Source organism: Candoia aspera, chromosome 2, assembly GCF_035149785.1.
Source record: "Candoia aspera isolate rCanAsp1 chromosome 2, rCanAsp1.hap2, whole genome shotgun sequence".
NCBI classification, from domain to species: Eukaryota; Metazoa; Chordata; class Lepidosauria; order Squamata; family Boidae; genus Candoia; species Candoia aspera.
Genome location: NC_086154.1, coordinates 3,513,332 through 3,529,469, shown reverse-complemented (window position 1 = coordinate 3,529,469; position 16,138 = coordinate 3,513,332). Strand labels below are relative to the sequence as shown.

The 16,138-nt window shown below is 45.2% G+C and overlaps 2 protein-coding genes across 2 annotated transcripts in view; one reads left to right on the top strand and one right to left on the bottom strand.

Annotated features, from left to right (window-relative positions):
• The window catches only part of LOC134491915 (zinc finger protein 420-like), a 363,546-nt gene that overhangs the window by 80,099 nt on the left and 267,309 nt on the right, over nucleotides 1–16,138 (bottom strand). The gene's annotated exons all lie outside the window — the stretch shown is intronic.
• On the top strand, nucleotides 7,575–10,455 carry LOC134491928 (zinc finger protein 345-like). Its single transcript, XM_063296009.1, has 2 exons — nucleotides 7,575–9,889; nucleotides 10,139–10,455. The coding sequence occupies exons 1-2, from the start codon at nucleotides 7,684–7,686 to the stop codon at nucleotides 10,264–10,266; spliced, it is 2,334 nt and encodes a 777-aa protein (XP_063152079.1). The 5' UTR covers nucleotides 7,575–7,683; the 3' UTR covers nucleotides 10,267–10,455.

The window sequence follows — 16,138 nt, the reverse complement described above, 5'->3', positions numbered from 1 at the left end:
GGTAGTGAAACTAAAGTGATTGTGAGGAATTTGAGAAGAATCTCTTGAAAGGGAATGAACGGTCAACTCAGTGGCCAGTGCAGTTCCCTTGAAGAACATTGAAAGTGATTTGTACTGCCCCATAACTTCCTAATTTGACATACAGATTGTTGAGGCCTGGACTGTACTTAGGCAGGGGAAAGATCTTGGGTCATAGTGGAGACCTCAGTGAAGCCATTTACTCAGTATGTGGCAGTTGAGAAAAGGACAAATCCCACAAAGGGATCAGTAGGAAAGGAAGTAAAACAGCTGATGCCATTGTTCCCTTTTAGAGTATATTTGCGTCTTGAATACTGTGTATAGTTCTGGTCGTCCTATTTGAAAAAGGATATAAAAGAGATGGACAAAGTTCAAAAGCAGCCATCCAAATGATCAGGGACTTGGGTATGTTTATTTGTGTTTGGCACGCTTAAGCAAAAAAATAAAGATGAATCACCCTGGTGCAAAACCTTAGGATCCAGGGATCATCGAATTAAGATGATTAGGAGATTTAGAATAGACAAAAGAGTGCTTTTTCACACTGCCCATCATTAACCGTAACTCTGCTAAGAAAACTGCATGGATTCACTCTCCAGGATTTAAGCTCCATATAACAGCATTTCTACCTTTAATAATGATTTAAATAGTTTGCCTAGTGATTTGTGTATATTTGTATATATATATTTGTATTATTTTTCATATTAGCTGTCCAGAGTCACATATGTGAGGTGCACGGCTATATAAAGCTGTGTGTGAGGCTGCATCTGTGCTGCTGTAAGTCTGACAGCTGCTAGCAAGTCATAGTCACACTTGCGATGGTTGTGCGAAGCTGAAGTTGGAATCCTCCCCAACAGGTTTCTTAGAGGTCCAAAGTCCTAGGTTGAGGGGGGACGCCTGGAGTTTAGACTCTGGTTCAGATCTACCTTTTTTCTGTTAGCGTCTGGAAAGAGAAACCCTTCTTTTTGTCGGATCTTTTAAAGCTGTGTTTCTCAGCCTCAGCAACTTTAAAGTATGTGGACTAGGATGCCAGAAGCTTCCAGATATCTCAAAATAAAGAGGCTGCCATGTTGAAAAGGGGAGGGAGAGTTGCACCCCACTTTTGCAGAGAAATCTTATTCTAGGTAGACACTGTAAAGAGACTCCAAAGGGCAGCTTCCCACTTTTGACTTAATTTTCTTTTTACCCCTTAGCTTTTGAGCTGAACGCAGCTCCCTTTCCATTGTGTGTAAAGTGTCTAGTTCTCCAAGGAAACTAACAGCTTATCCTTTAAGGCAAATCAGGAGGGGACTGTTGGTCCCCCACTGTTTCTTATGGGAATGGAACTCCTTGTCCTTGGGGTCTACTCTGTGACTGGCTGGATTCACAGGAGTTGCAGCCTTCCAATCAGCGGCTTTCCCTCCGATTCTGTCCCAGATCTCCTCATTGTAGCTACTCTCTCCAAAGGCAGTGGTTGTGGAGGATCAAAGGGCATTCCCAGGCTGCAGATTGATTGATTTATTAAATTTATTTAGCCACCCATCTCATTTCCGTAACTGGGTGGCTTACAAAGTTACCCCCCCAAAATACAAAACAGAACCAGAAAATATAGCAAGAGTCATTAAAACATTAAAATGATAACAACTATTAAAAACATTAAAAACATGATATATGGGAGAGCACCATTCATTTCCTAACAGTAGAACCACTTTGAAGGTTCTGCACCAACATCACTGGGTCCCCAGGCCAGATGTTTTAGCATTTCTTTGCTTTTTCAAAGGGGGGGGGGGAGAAGACAAAGGATAACCAAATCCCACAAACTGTGTTGTGTGTTGCTGTCATTAAGTGGTCTATACATTGTATAAACTATAAATAAATGTCTTGCGTATGTTCCAAAGGAAGATGAATTTCTTCAAATTAGCGCTCTTTCCTCCCTTTTCTGTTCTACTTAGGACTCCATTGGCGAATATTTTTCCTTCCTTTGATTCTGTTTCTTTCATATTTAACAAGGATCATTTTAAATAGAACTTTCTATTTAACCCTTCATGAAATAGCTGTTTCTCATCTTCCTTTTGAAAAAAAAAAAAGATTTAAATTAGTGTTGGAATACTTGGCAGTGCCTTTTCTTTCCCTCATTCCTCCTTTTCAAAGGATCCACTTTGCTCACCAAGGAATTTTTACCTCAGGAAAATCGTCAGCAGTTTCTTACTGAGAATCATTTCTCTACCATTCTGCATGAGGTAAATTTTTCTGAAACTTATATTTGGGAACTTGTTTTCCTGCAATATTCTTTATTTTGCTTTCTTTGGGATCTCTACTTTGCTCTCCCACGGCTTCAGACCAGGTCCCGCAGCCACCATCATTTAGCATCTCAGATCAGTGGCTCCTCACGGATAAAACCGCTTCTTAATATCTTTAACAGAGTAGCTGAAAATTCCTCTCTTCGAAAAAGACATCAGGACAAAAGCCGTTCAAAAGTACTATTACTTTACCAGAGGGAAAGAGTATCTCTTCTGCATTTTAGATGCTCCTCAAGTGGAGGGGTTAAACGTTCCTCAGCTCTGACCCTTCAGAGGTTTCCTTTTCTGAAGGCTCAAAATCACAATGGCGGCTGAAGTGAGGAGTTTCTATTTGGGTCTCGCAGAGTCTTCAACCCCAACCTGTTGTTCACCAAGGTTTCCTGTGCTTAGTTTCTCACATCAAATGAAGGGGTTTCTCCTCTGCCTTCAATGCAAAATCTTGATTTCGCCATGAAGTTGGGGCAGAAAGACTTGTCACCGAATATTTTTTACATCTCCGATTAAGCTCTGTCTCTGGCATGCCGTGGTGGCTTGCATTGTTTAAAAGTCTTCTTGTTCACACTCTTCAAGACCTGAATACCTTGAATCATTTCATGGCATTGTCCATGATGGCTGTTAATAGCTGATGGCTCCTCCTTTATTTTTAAACCCTTTATTTGATCATCTCGTCTAATATCTCTATTCAAAATCTGCAAAACTAAGATAAAAAGCAAAGGTGACGAAGGGCATCCTTGTCTTGTTCCTTTCTGTATATGGCATGGTTCAGTTAAGTCACCATTCACAATAATGCTTGCCTTTTGCTGTCTGTAAATTGACTTAATTCCTTGAATAACATTTTCTCCAAAGCCCATATTTTCTACAACTTTAAACATAAAAGTCCAGTTCAAATTATCGAAGGCTTTCTCTGCATCTAGAAAGATAAGAGCTGCTTGATGTTCATTATGATGTTGTAGATATTCTATAATATCCAAAACTATTCTCATATTGTATGTTACTTGTCTTTTGGGTAAAAACCCACATTTGTCTTGATGGATAAAGTCCTGTAAGATTTTTTTCATTCTTTTAGCCAATATTGAAGCAAATATTTTATCATCATCATTCAACGAGCTTGGTCTATAATTCTTAGTTAAGGTAACATCTTGACCTTCTTTTGGTAGAAGAATATTGCAATATTGGAAAGAAGCCAGTATTGCAATACTGGCTTCTTTCCAAGAATCTGGCGTTGAAGAGCCCTGCAAAATAGAATTTGTCAGTTTTGAAGAGGTTGAAGAAGCTGATCTTCAAAACATCTATAATATTGATAGAAGGTTTTACATCTATAGAACTTAAATACAAATATATTTCATTTTCATATATTTTATATGTAGTATTCATACGTTAGAAACATTTGCACTTGTATTATGGCCCTGACACCATGCTGTATTTCCTAGAAGAGTTGTTTACTTTCTTCCTGTTCCTTTGTCAGAGGCCTACAGACCCTGATAGATAGCAATGCCCATAGAAACAAGATGAGGTGTACAGTCCAAGGATAGCTTCTCCAGAGGAAAAGCATTGTTTAATAATGGTCAGGGGGCCCTAGCAAGGATGGAAGGAAGTTCCTTATATGGAATGATATTAAGGTAGGGGGAAGGAAGGAAATTCCTAATATGGAATGAGGTTAAGGTGGACTATGGTGACTGAGTAAGGGGTGGTATTCTAAAGGAGGAGTTGAATGGAATGTACATAATGTGCTGCAAGGAGGGGGTCCTGCGTGGCCGCCCATCCAGCCGTCATTGCTTTGGCTCTTGGGTGAAGAATAAAGAACTTAATTTCAAGCAACTGCCTGTTTCTTTGGTCCCAGCTCAGAAACGAACCTGGTAAGGAAATAAAAAAATTCTAACGATATAATGCTGGCAAACCATCTGGACCTGGTGCTTTCCTAATTTAGTCCTTTTTATAGCTTCCACTATTTCAAAAGTAATTATAGGATTATTATTTCTTTCTCTGACTGCAAAAGTGTTGGTAATTTTTGTTTTTCCAGATATTCCTCTTATCTTTTCCAAAGAAACTTCTTGCCTTTTATACAACTTAGAAAAAAAAAACTATGAAATTGTTTCTTAATTCTTTCATTGTCCTTTAACTTAATATTTCCTTCTTGGGTCTTAAGTGACATTTTCTTTTCTCTTTTCTCAGGTTGTAGGCTAACCATCTCCCTGGTTTATTAGCAAATTCAAAATGTCTAATTTTGTTTCAATTTCTCTCATAGTCAACATAGATAATTGCTGATCTAAAAGTTTTAAGTTGATACAAAATATCAGCATCCATCAGTTTTTTCTGTAGCTCACTTTCACTTTCATCTGGTCCAGAATGGTTTGCATTTCTGTTGAGATTTCTTTTTCATATTGTGATTATGATGAATAAAATGTCCTCTCACAACAGCTTTGCTGGTATCCTAAACAGTTCTTAGGTCTATCTCTTTGTCAAAACTGATATTAAAAAAAATAATTTAATCTCTTTAATCTCTAATGCTGCCTTTTGTCAAACACCTAAGCCACGCAGAAAACAGAGCTAAACTTGCCCTAAGAGGTGATAAGCTCTGGGATTCAAACCGGAGACAGCCGGAGCAAGCGAAGGCAAGAGGTTTTTCAACAGGGTTTCATTGGGAAAGCGACTGCTGCATATTCTCAACGTAGTGTGGGAAGCTCATGTTCTGAACAGAGTCCAAGCCTCGCCCCGCAGGCCCCTCGCTCGCAGTTCCTCCCCGGCGGCCCCCTCGGGCGTCCGCTCCGCTCCCCTTTCCTTCCTTCCCCGGACTAGAAGCAGCATCCGCCCGGGGGCGCCCTCTTGCCAAGCGCCGCCCGCTTTCCCGGTCGGCGGCAGGGACCGCCGGGAGCTCGGAGGACCTGGGCGGGGAGCGCCGAGGGGGCCTCTCTAGGAAGGCGCACGCTCTCCCTGGAGCCTCCCGAGACCCCGCGGAGGCCCTTCGCCCCTCAAGGCTGCTTCCTGCGGCCCGCACGAGAGCCCTCGCCCAGTCGCCCCTTTCGCCCCGCGGCGACTGCCCTGCCGGCCCCTTCGCGGGCGTCCTCTCGGGGGCCGCCGCGGGTCCAGGAGCCTCTGCGTTGGACGGCCGCTGAGCCGCCCGGCGGCAGCGGGGGCGACCCCTCCCCGGGGCTGCTCGTCGGGGGAACCCCTCGGGCGGACCCGTCTCCGGAGAGAGCGCCAGGTAAGGCGCCTCCCGAGGCCCTTGGGTGCTGGGCCTGCCTTGCCCGGGTTCCCTCCGCCCGCTCGCTCGCTCGCCCCCCTCGGGCGGTCCGTCCGCGGTGCTTCGGCGTCGCCGCCCCGGAAGGTCTGGAGGCGGCGCGCGGTTGCCGAGTAATCCGCCTCGCTGGCGGGCTGTCCCGAAGGGCAAGTGCTACCGCGGAAAGGCTTTGCTGTCGCCCGATGGTCTGACGGGGAGGGGGACCCTGCCAGGGTGCGGCATCCTGTCAGTGTAGGGAGAAGTGTGTAAGTTGTGGGTTTTGTAGTATTTGGATTACCAGACGTGTAACGCCACTTGAGGCTGGGACGCTTCCAGGATCAATGCCGTTCCAATGTTTTTCCTAGACTGTTACTGTATGTTTTGGGGAGAGATTAATAGAACTCTCTCTCACATCCAGAAGGCTCCTAAGGAACCTTCCCCCCCCCCCCGCTTTGGTATGAGAAAGATGTTTTTGTTGGGGTCCGTGAGATGGCCAAAGCAACTGAGCAACATTTTTCACTTTATGAAACATTTTAATAACAATTAATAATAACTTACCTAAGTTAAGCATAAACAAGAATTCTTAATATAGGTATTAATATTATAGGCATAATATTGTATTACACTACAAAAATAAAGTGCAGAATCAGATTTTACCAGTGCCTCTGTGTAAACATACAGTAAGGTTAGTGTTTTCCTGGCATGACTACAGGTGGTGTTGGATAGGCTGGATCATCTGGGTCTTCTGTTCCTGTGGATGGGGAGGGAAATACAACTGAGGAAGGAGTAACTTTCTTAAAGAACCCAGCAAGTGTGTGGTTTGCACAGTTCTTTTCTGTTTTTCTTCCTATATCTCACAGTAACACCTTGTGATCTCATCACTTTCCTTACATACTTTTCCAACAGGTTGCACATTTGGATCTATGCTGTCCAAAAACAAAGTTTTGTTCACGCTTGAGAAAAAAACAGACAGTGCTTTCAGGATTAACTTTTGGGGCTGAACTGCCACATTTTCTCCTTCGAAAACTTCCTCTTCCTCTTCTCCCCCCTCTCCCAGACAACCCCTCGTCCTCCCAATTCCCCTTGCAACTCTATTAAATCTTTGTTTGAAAGCTCTTCCTCACGTAGGCTATCAAAGGTTTCACATCCTCAGCATCAACCTCTAAATCAAGAGTCACTCCTTGAGAGGGAGATGGGCAGTGATAAAGTTTGATAAATAAATAAATAATAAATAAATCAAGGGATGTCAGGAGTGGCAAAACGTCCTGATTTATTTCTTGCAAATCTTCATTTAAACAGTTTTTCAAAATGGATTTTGAATTTTTACTCCTAGTTGATCTGTTATGATGGGCTACAACCTTCACACTGTCTCCAGAAAGAGAAGGGGGCTCCTCCCATGCAGTTTCTCATCCTAGCCGGTTTCCGATCCTGCCTGTCCCACTTCATAGATAGCCTTAGGAGTTGCTTTCATTTTGCTGTTTTTCTGTCTATAACGATGGCACTTAGAAGCCCCAGTCGTCCACAGGGTTTATCACAAGGCTGTGACTGCTAGTGAAGTGGGCTGTCTGATTGGCCGGGTTCTGCAGAAATGGGACCTTCCACCCAGGTGGCTCTCCCTCCCATTTTCTCCAAGGCCTCCCTTTTGTAAGTGTTGCCTGGTAATGCAGGGACAACTAAGGAAGAATGAGCATGCCCAGACGGAGAACCTGTTTTTCAAGGGAGAGCTTCCTCAGGTAGAGGAGGCAGAACCTCGGTTAGGATACCCACGTCCATTGGCGCTTCCACCTTCTCAGACTGAAATTTAATGAACCTTTTCTCCCTCATCAAGTCCATTACTGAGCAGAGGCAGCTTTCAAGAGTCCCTCCTGCTTCCTTGGAACTGAATCAGGAGGAGCAGTAGAGCTGAGGGTGCCCCACCCTGAGACCCTACAGAATCTTCTCCAAAGGTTTCAGGTTTGCCTCCTGCAGCATGGAGGACAAAAGGGACCCCAGTGTCAGCCCTTACATCAACTGGATACCAAGCGTAGCGCCATGTTTTGACACGGGAGCTTGGGGGAAGTTTTGATACTGTTGAAAGAAGAGATGCAACAATAATGCTTGATCCCTTTTGCACCTCAGCTGGTGTCAAGTTTTCCTTCTTTCTTTTTCTTGCAAGCAGGTGATAGATGGGAGATGGAGGATTCCGGCCAAGAGGCGGCAGCACCTTTGCCAACAGCCGGAAAGGAGGTTGCGGAAAGGATGTTTGGAAAGCAAAGTCCTGAGGAAAACCAGTTAAAGGAGGAACTGGGGAAATGCTGTACTTTACCGTGTGCAGATATCAATGTCTTCTTGGCCAGAGAGGATCACCAAGAAAAAGGAGCGTGTCCAGGGTGCGGAAAAATACTCAGAGAGGAATCGGGATTATGCGACTGTTGCAGAAGCCACTCTGCAGAGAAACAAACTGAAAGCGGGAAATGCTCCAGAAGGACCTTTCCTCTTACTTTACGTCAGGGGCTACAAGAAGGAGGGAAACCGTATAAATGCACAGAGTGTGCAGAAGGCTTCAGTACAAGTGGTTCCCTTACATCGCATAAAAAGATTCACAAAGCAGGGGAGCCATACAAATGCCTGGAATGTGGGAAGAACTTCAGTCAGATAAGTCACTTTAACTCACATAGGAGGGTCCACAAAGGGAAGGAGCAATATCAGTGCATCAAGTGTGGAAAGAGCTTCAGAAGCAGTGGCTCCCTTATTTCCCATCAAAGCATCCACAGCGAGGCGAAGTTATCTCCATGCAGGGAGGGTAGAAAGAGGCTTACTCAGAGCAATGGACTGAATTCCCAGAAAAAAAGCCACACTGGGAATAAATCATGTAAGTGCCTGGAGTGTGGAAAGAGCTTCAAACATGCAAGTGACCTAACTTACCATAATAGGATCCATACTGGGGAAAAGCCATATCAATGTACGGTATGTGGAAAGAGCTTCAGTCAAAAACGTGATTTCAATTTGCATAAGAGGATCCACACAGGAGAGAAGCCATATAAATGCACAGAGTGTGGAAAGTGCTTCAGGACGCCTGGTTCCCTTACTTGCCATAAGAGGATTCACACGGGGGAGAAACCATATGAATGCCTGGAGTGTGGAAAGAGCTTTAGTAGAAGCAGTACCCTAACTTTCCATACCAGGATCCATAAAGGGGAGAAACCATATGAATGCCTGCAGTGTGGAAAATGCTTCAGTCAAAAAGTTCATCTTAATTCACATGAGAGGACCCACACAGCAGAAAAACCCTATAAATGCCCAGAGTGTGAGAAATGCTTCAGTAATGCACGTTACCTTATTTCTCATAACAGAATTCACACGGGGGAGAAACCATATGAATGCCTGGAGTGTGGAAAGAGCTTTAGTAGAAGCAGTACCCTAACTTTCCATACCAGGATGCACAAAGGGGAGAAACCATATAAATGCCTGCAGTGTGGAAAATGCTTCAGTCAAAAAGTTCATCTTAATTCACATGAGAGGACCCACACAGGAGAAAAACCCTATAAATGCCCAGAGTGTGGGAAATGCTTCAGTAATGCACGTAACCTTATTTTTCATAACAGAATTCACACAGGGGAGAAACCATATGAATGCCTGGAATGTGGAAAGAGCTTCAGGCACTCCAGTTCCTTTTTTTCCCATAACAGAATCCACACTGGGGAGAAACCATATAAATGCATGGAGTGTGGAAAGAACTTCCATAAGAACAGTCACCTTACTTCCCATCAAAGGATTCACACTGGTGAGAAGCCATATCAATGCATGGAGTGTGGAAAGAGCTTCAGTCAAACAAGTCACCTTAATATCCATAAAAGGATCCACACGGGGGAAAAGCCCTATAAATGCACTGAGTGTGGAAAACACTTCACTGAATCAGGTGCCCTCACTAAGCATAAAAGGATCCACACTGGGGAGAAACCATATGAATGCACAGAATGTGGAAAGTGCTTCAGTCAAAAAAATCATTATACTGTACATTACAGAATCCACACTGGGGAGAAACCGTATCAATGCATGGAGTGTGGAAAGAGCTTCAGTGACTCTCGTGAGCTTATTTCCCATAAAAGGATCCACACCGGGGAGAAACCATATAAATGTGCGGCGTGTGGAAAGAACTTTAGGAGATGCAGTGACCTTACTTGCCACAAGCGGACCCACACGGGGGAGAAGCCGTATCAGTGCGGTGAGTGTGGAAAGTGCTTTGGTCATAATAGTGCACTTTCTTCCCACAGAAGGATCCACTCAGGAGAGAAACCTTTTAAGTGCATGGAGTGTGGAAAGAGTTTTACTTCCAGTAGTCACCTCACTTACCATAATGGAATCCACACGGGGGAAAAACCATATAAATGCCCGGAGTGTGGAAAGACCTTCAGTAATGCACGTAGCCTTATTTCTCATAGCAGAATTCACACGGGAGCAACCATATGAAGGCATAGAGTGTGGAAAGAGCTTCAGTCAAAACATCATTATACTGTACATGACAGAATCCACACCGGGGAGAAACGATATAAATGCAGCAAGTGTGGAAAGTGCTATAGTCATTGCAGTCTTCTTAATTCCCATATGAGGATCCACACAGGTGAGAAACCACGTAAATGAATTGAAGGTCGAAATGCATTTAGTCACAATCAGTCACACAGTATCCGTAGGAGGATTCACTCAGAGATGAAACCAAGAAATGCATCAGGTGTGGAAAGAGATTTATTCAAAATATTTCCCTTATTTTTCCTGTAAAAGGATTTGCTCACTGGAGAAACCCCATAAATGTTTCAAGGTTGTGAAGTACTTTGGCGACTCTTGTTGGCTTATTCCCATAAAATGATTTATATGGTTTCTTCCAAGTAAATATGCTGAGTGTGGAAAGTGTTTCTGAAGCAGAGGGAACCTTACTGTCAGCACCTGATCATTCGAGCATTCACACATACACAGTCAGGAGGCTGGGTTTCCTTTAACTGTTTTAATGAAGCATAATGAATGCTACAGAAGGCAAGCTGCGAATAAAGATTTCCTGCTCAAACCTTATTTAAAACTACATCCCCTTGGTTAGTCCCCTTTCCCACGAAACCATGTCAGTCCCCCTCCCATCCAGATGGTATTCCTGGCATATCTCAACCTCATGTCCTTGATGTGCTCCATAGCCATAATAAACCACTTTACACTCCAGCTTCACACACCCCTCCCATCTGGAACATGGGAGAATGAAATGATGGGAGATGCCCTGATAAGGGTTTCTGTGAAACCTTTGATCGGGGGATCTGACACTTTCCTTAAAAAGACATGAAGGGTAGGACCTTGTAAGTGAAGGGAGCCTTAATGGAGCTTCTGGGTGATAATGTCAGGGTTGCCTCGTTCCCCAATAAGACCACGGACTCACTTAGATGGGGCTAAGGATTTTTTTTTATTGGGTACAGAGTGCATACACGCAAAAAGACGGGAATGCGGGCGTGGTTGCGGGGTACCTCGTATACACCCGTGGTGCGGACCTTGCCATCCACCACCCCCCATTGTCCCACAAGCTGGATCCAGATCCTTGATGGGCGATCTGGAAGCGATACCGGTCTGGCGATGGGCGATCATGAGGATCATCGCTGGTTTCCTCTGTCTCCTTCCCGTGTCCGGTGCAGGTGTGTCCCCCGAGGTAATGTGGAGATGTTCGGGCGATATGTTGATGGCTCCTCTGGTCCGGGCAAAGGTGTACCTCCTTTGTCCTGGTAATTGCTTTAGTGTTAAAGTGTTTAAGGGATTAGGATTATTCCTTCCTCCTTCCTTCCTCCTTTCTGAAAGGCATGTTCCCCGTTGTGATGCCTTGCAACGGGGAACATGACAGATAAGTAGTCTTCTGTAAAAATCTGACACACTTGTCCCAGTAATGGTCTGACTCATGCATCAGTTGAAATGCAGAATCCAGATTTACTGAAGATGTGTACAGAATAGAGTAAAAAGCCACGACTAAAAGTCCCCGCTTAAACTACCTACTTAAAAGCAAACAGGCAGGCCAGAACCCCCCTTCACAGTCCTTCCCCACTTGCGCCAGCAGACCGGCATACCGTTCCCAGATGTCTTTGGTACGACCTTTGGTATGACCATTAGCCCAAAGGCCACACTTCCACACTCCTGTTGGAATCCCTCTCCCTCCTGGTGCTTGACATGCAGTGACTCGCACTGGCAGATGAACAGGATCAAACTATCATCATTCTTTGTGTTGGAAGTTCTGGCAAATCCAGCGTGCCTCATTTGCATGTGAATTAACATGTAAATTAAGTTGTCCCACAATGCAACTCTGAGGAAGCTATTTGTTGCCACTCCCACTTCCTCTTTTTCCTCTTCCTTCTTCTCCACCAGAAGCAAGCACAGAGATGTGTGCTGTTCTCCTCCATTCTGGGCACCATGTGATGGGCCTGGAATCCCCCTTTCTTCCATGCAGTTCTTCGCAGCTGTAGGACTGAGAGTTTAGGGCAGAGCTAAGAATTTAGAAAGGAAAGAACAACAAAGGAACTTCATCTTTTCCACCAAGATGGATGTTACAGAACAACGAAGGATAAAGTCAGTAAGCTTCTTTTTACTTCTTAACCTAAGATGTCTAAGCATGCGATTCTTTATGCTTGGGAGGGCTGAATGTGTAAGATCAATAACCTGTGTTTCTCTGGCATGCTCATTGAAGCTATCTAAGATAATTTTCTTTTTCTCTACCAGCTTCTCAGCTGTGTTACAAGCTCTGCTCCATTTCAGTGGTTTTAGCAGGCCACTAAATTGGCTTCACTTTGATTGTGGATTCTGACACCTTCTCATCAAAGGATCCACGCAGAAGGGAAACCACATACTTGCATGACATATTGAAGATAAAAACTTTTTTATTTTTTGTTTTTCAAAGTATAATGAAGATACAAAAAAGGAAATATAGAATAGATAGAAAGCAGAACTAAAGAAAAAAAAACTATAAAAGTGTCAATAGAGAGAGAAGAGAAATGGAAAGTGACTTCCGACTTTCCAACAGAGATAATAAACTTACCAATCTAGTCTTTAAACTTTATGCCAGATTTTAAAATTTGAAGTTAGTGGATTGGGTACAAAATGAAAATACTATTGCTGAAGAACAGGCCGGATTCAGAGAGGAACACCCAACGCTAGACCATTGTTTGGTGCTTCACCATTTGGCAGAAAAATGTTCTCTCCCCCCTCCCCCGGTTCTCTTTTTGCAGCCTTTGTTGATTTTAAGTCAGCTTTTGATCTAATACCAAGGGAGAGACGGTGGGATAGTCAGACATTCCACGATCGACAAAAGGCTGCTGGCTCTTATTCAGTTGCTTTATTCAAACACCTCCCTGAAAATTAGATGCACCCCCTGGGGACATCTATCTAAAGCAGTCCCATCTCACAGAGGTGTAAGACAGGGCTGCATCTTAGCTCCATTACTGTTCGGTTTGTCTCTGGATCCAATAGTTGAAGCGCTTGCTGCTCCAGCCCATCATCCACCTGTTCTGGCTGATTGTGCAATCCCAGCACTGCTGTACGCCGATGATGTAGTCATGATGTCTACTTCACAAGTGGGAATGAGAAGAGCACTTAGGGCACTAGCTTTATTCTGCACAGATCAAAAACTTTCAATAAATTATGAGAAAACTAAAGTCTCAGTTTTTGCCTGACACCATCATAAGATTCACAAATGGCAAATAAATGGGACTCCAATTGAACAGGTCTGCACCTATAAATACCTTGGCGTGCAGTTCCGTGCTTCCTTATCCCGGAACACTCGTTTTCTGTACCGGGCAAGTGTTGCACAGCGTGCCGTGTCAGCTCTTACAAGATTCTACCACTCAAAAGGAGCCCATTATATTCCTGCAGCTTGCACAGTCTTTCAAGCTAAGGTAGTCCCTCAGCTTCTCTACCGCTCTCAGATCTGCTCCCTTGCTAAGCTCAATTCTATCGAAACCATTCAGAATAAGTTTATTAGAGCCATATTGATGGTACCAAAAAGTATAAAAAATGCCCTCCTACGGGTAGAAACAGGTACAGTTTCACTGGATGCCAGAGCATGGTTCCTCCTCCTTACCTTCTGGCTAAAGTTAATGCTGTTGCCTATAGGTTTAGCCCCATTAGTGTTTAGAGATCATTTTAAGTCATCGTGGCTAAAAAAAGCCTTAGACAAAATTAAATTGCTGGGCTTCTCTATGGGAAGTCTGTGCTCATTAGGATTTGATAATGCTAGAACTGCCCTGAAACAACGAATCTGGGATGTAGATCTCCAAACAAATTTAAGTAGCTGCTACGCCCCAATATCTGTCCTTTTCTTCCGGAAGGGTTCGTTCCAGCTTATTTATCAGCTTATTTAGTAGTAGTAGTAGTAGTAGTAGTATTCATTCATTCATTTATATCCCGCCTTTATTATTTTTATAAATAACTCAAGGCGGCAAACATACCTAATACTCTAACTAGTTACCTAGAACCCTGATTAGTTCGCACTGAAGATGTTGCCTAGCCTGGCAATGAAACATCTGCAAGAAAACAACAAGGCTCAGAGAGCACCCAGGACTCCACAGACTAAGCTAGACCTTGCGTTTGGCAAAACAGTTGATGTTTCGATTCCCCAGGAATCCCCGTTCAGCTCCCAGATTGCCTATCAAACTCTAGATAAACCCTAAATCAGATGAGATTTGGGGGCCTGGATGTTGGCTCACGCCATTCCCCCTTTATAGCTTTGTAGGTCTTGAGTTTCTTTTTGATTCTGTTGCTTTTCAAGAATTCCTCCTCCTCCTGTGTTTTTTCTGGATGCTAACTATACTCGCCCCCTTTCTTTCTCTTCCATCTTCAAATGTAGATTCAGGTTAAGAACTCCCTTTCTGGTTCTTTTTCCTTCAGCCTTTGTCCTATATGATCTCTTTCTCTTTCTTTCATACTTTATCAGGCTCACACAATTGTTCTTTAGTCAACTCTTCATAACATTGATCCCCCCTCTCTCATTCCTGTATTAAAATAGCTTTACATTCTCGCTTGAACAATTAGCGGCCACCTTTCTTCCCCGCTGCGCCTTTTCAAAGGATTCCACCTTACTCCACACTGCATTCCTCCACCGTTCTGCATTTCCTGTGGTAAATTTTTCTAGAACTTGGTATCTTTGAGCGCTATTCCCACTTAGGAATGTGAAAATCTGAGCCCAGGATCGGGCTTGGATTGGATAGGATTGCGGTCCAGCCCCATATACTTAGGAATCTCACCCAAATCAGAGTGTCTCTGCTTTAGAAGAAAAATTTGAAGCATTCTTTATTGATCTGATAGAAGCTTTCCTGAGTTAGAAAAGGAAATTGTTGTAAACTGTCCAGAGTCCCCGTTTTGGAGGGAGATGGGCAGTGGGAACATTTAATAAATAAAAATTAAAAAAATACAGTTTCAACACTGCTGATTTAACCTGGCTCCGGAGTTCCCCAACTTCATTCTACTTCCAAAGTTGTATTGTTGCAATAACTATAAAGTGGCTTCCCCTGTTCTCCATATTCTGGAGGGGCCATGGGCTTTCCAAGGCAGGAATCACAGGTCAGTTTTGTGAAAAATGGCTGAGATTCATGATAAAAAGATGTATTGAAAGGCAAGGTAAAGCTCATCTCCTGGTCATTACATGGAAATCACAAGGTTTCCTTGGCTCCCACATGGAATTAGTTGGCCCTCAAAAATTCTGGGAAGTCCTTTTGATTTTCCAGTTCTGCCTTGGATTTCCTGGTGGTGTCCTATCCAAACCTGATCCTGTTTCACTTCAGAATCTATAGCAGGTGGGACAGATGCTGCCTTTTTCTGCAGCAAAGGGGAAGTGCAGAAAACAGAGCTAAACTTGCCCTAAGAGGTGATAAGCTCTGGGATTCAAACCGGAGACAGCCGGAGCAAGCGAAGGCAAGAGGTTTTTCAACAGGATTTCGTTGGGAAAGCGACTGCTGTATATTCTCAACGCGGTGTGGGAAGTTCATGTTCTGGACAGAGTCCAAGCCTCGCCCCGCAGGCCCCTCGCCCGCAGTTCCTCCCCGGCGGCCCCCTCGGGCGTCCGCTCCGCTCCCCTTTCCTTCCTTCCCCGGACTAGAAGCAGCATCCGCCCGGGGGCGCCCTCTTGCCAAGCGCCGCCCGCTTTCCCGGTCGGCGGCAGGGACCGCCGGGAGCTCGGAGGACCTGGGCGGGGAGCGCCGAGGGGGCCTCTCTAGGAAGGAGCACGCTCTCCTTGCAGGGTCGAAAGGCCTGGCGGAGGCCCTTCCGGGGAGGGCGGGGCGCGTCCACGAGTCACGCGAGGGAGGGTCGCGCTCGCGGGGCTGCGGGGGGGGCGGGCGCGGAGCCTGCCCTGCTGATCCCGCGGAGCCTGAGCGGGGGGTCCGGGCGAGGGTCGGCCGCGGCGCCGGGCGAGGAGTCCCCTCCGGCCTCGGAGTCTCCTGCGGGGCTGAAGCCGCTGCCCGCAGCCCCCGAGCGGCTCCTGCGCCGGGCGTCCCGGGAGCGAGGCAGGGAGGGGCGCGGGCGACGGCTCGGCTCTGCCGGGCCCCCCTTCCCGCGGCTGCCCCCTTGCTGGGCTCCCGGCTCCCTTCTGGGCAGCCCCTCCGGGGCGAGGGGAGCCCGGCCTGGCCGGGGCCGGAGCCGG

Excerpts from the sequence above, each read along its gene's own strand:
- LOC134491928 (XM_063296009.1), top strand. The coding sequence starts at position 7,684 with ATGGAGGATTCCGGCCAAGAGGCGGCAGCACCTTTGCCAACAGCCGGA. Across the intron at positions 9,890-10,138 it reads ACCATATAAATGCCCGGAGT|GTCGAAATGCATTTAGTCAC; the intron begins GTGGAAAGACCT and ends AATGAATTGAAG.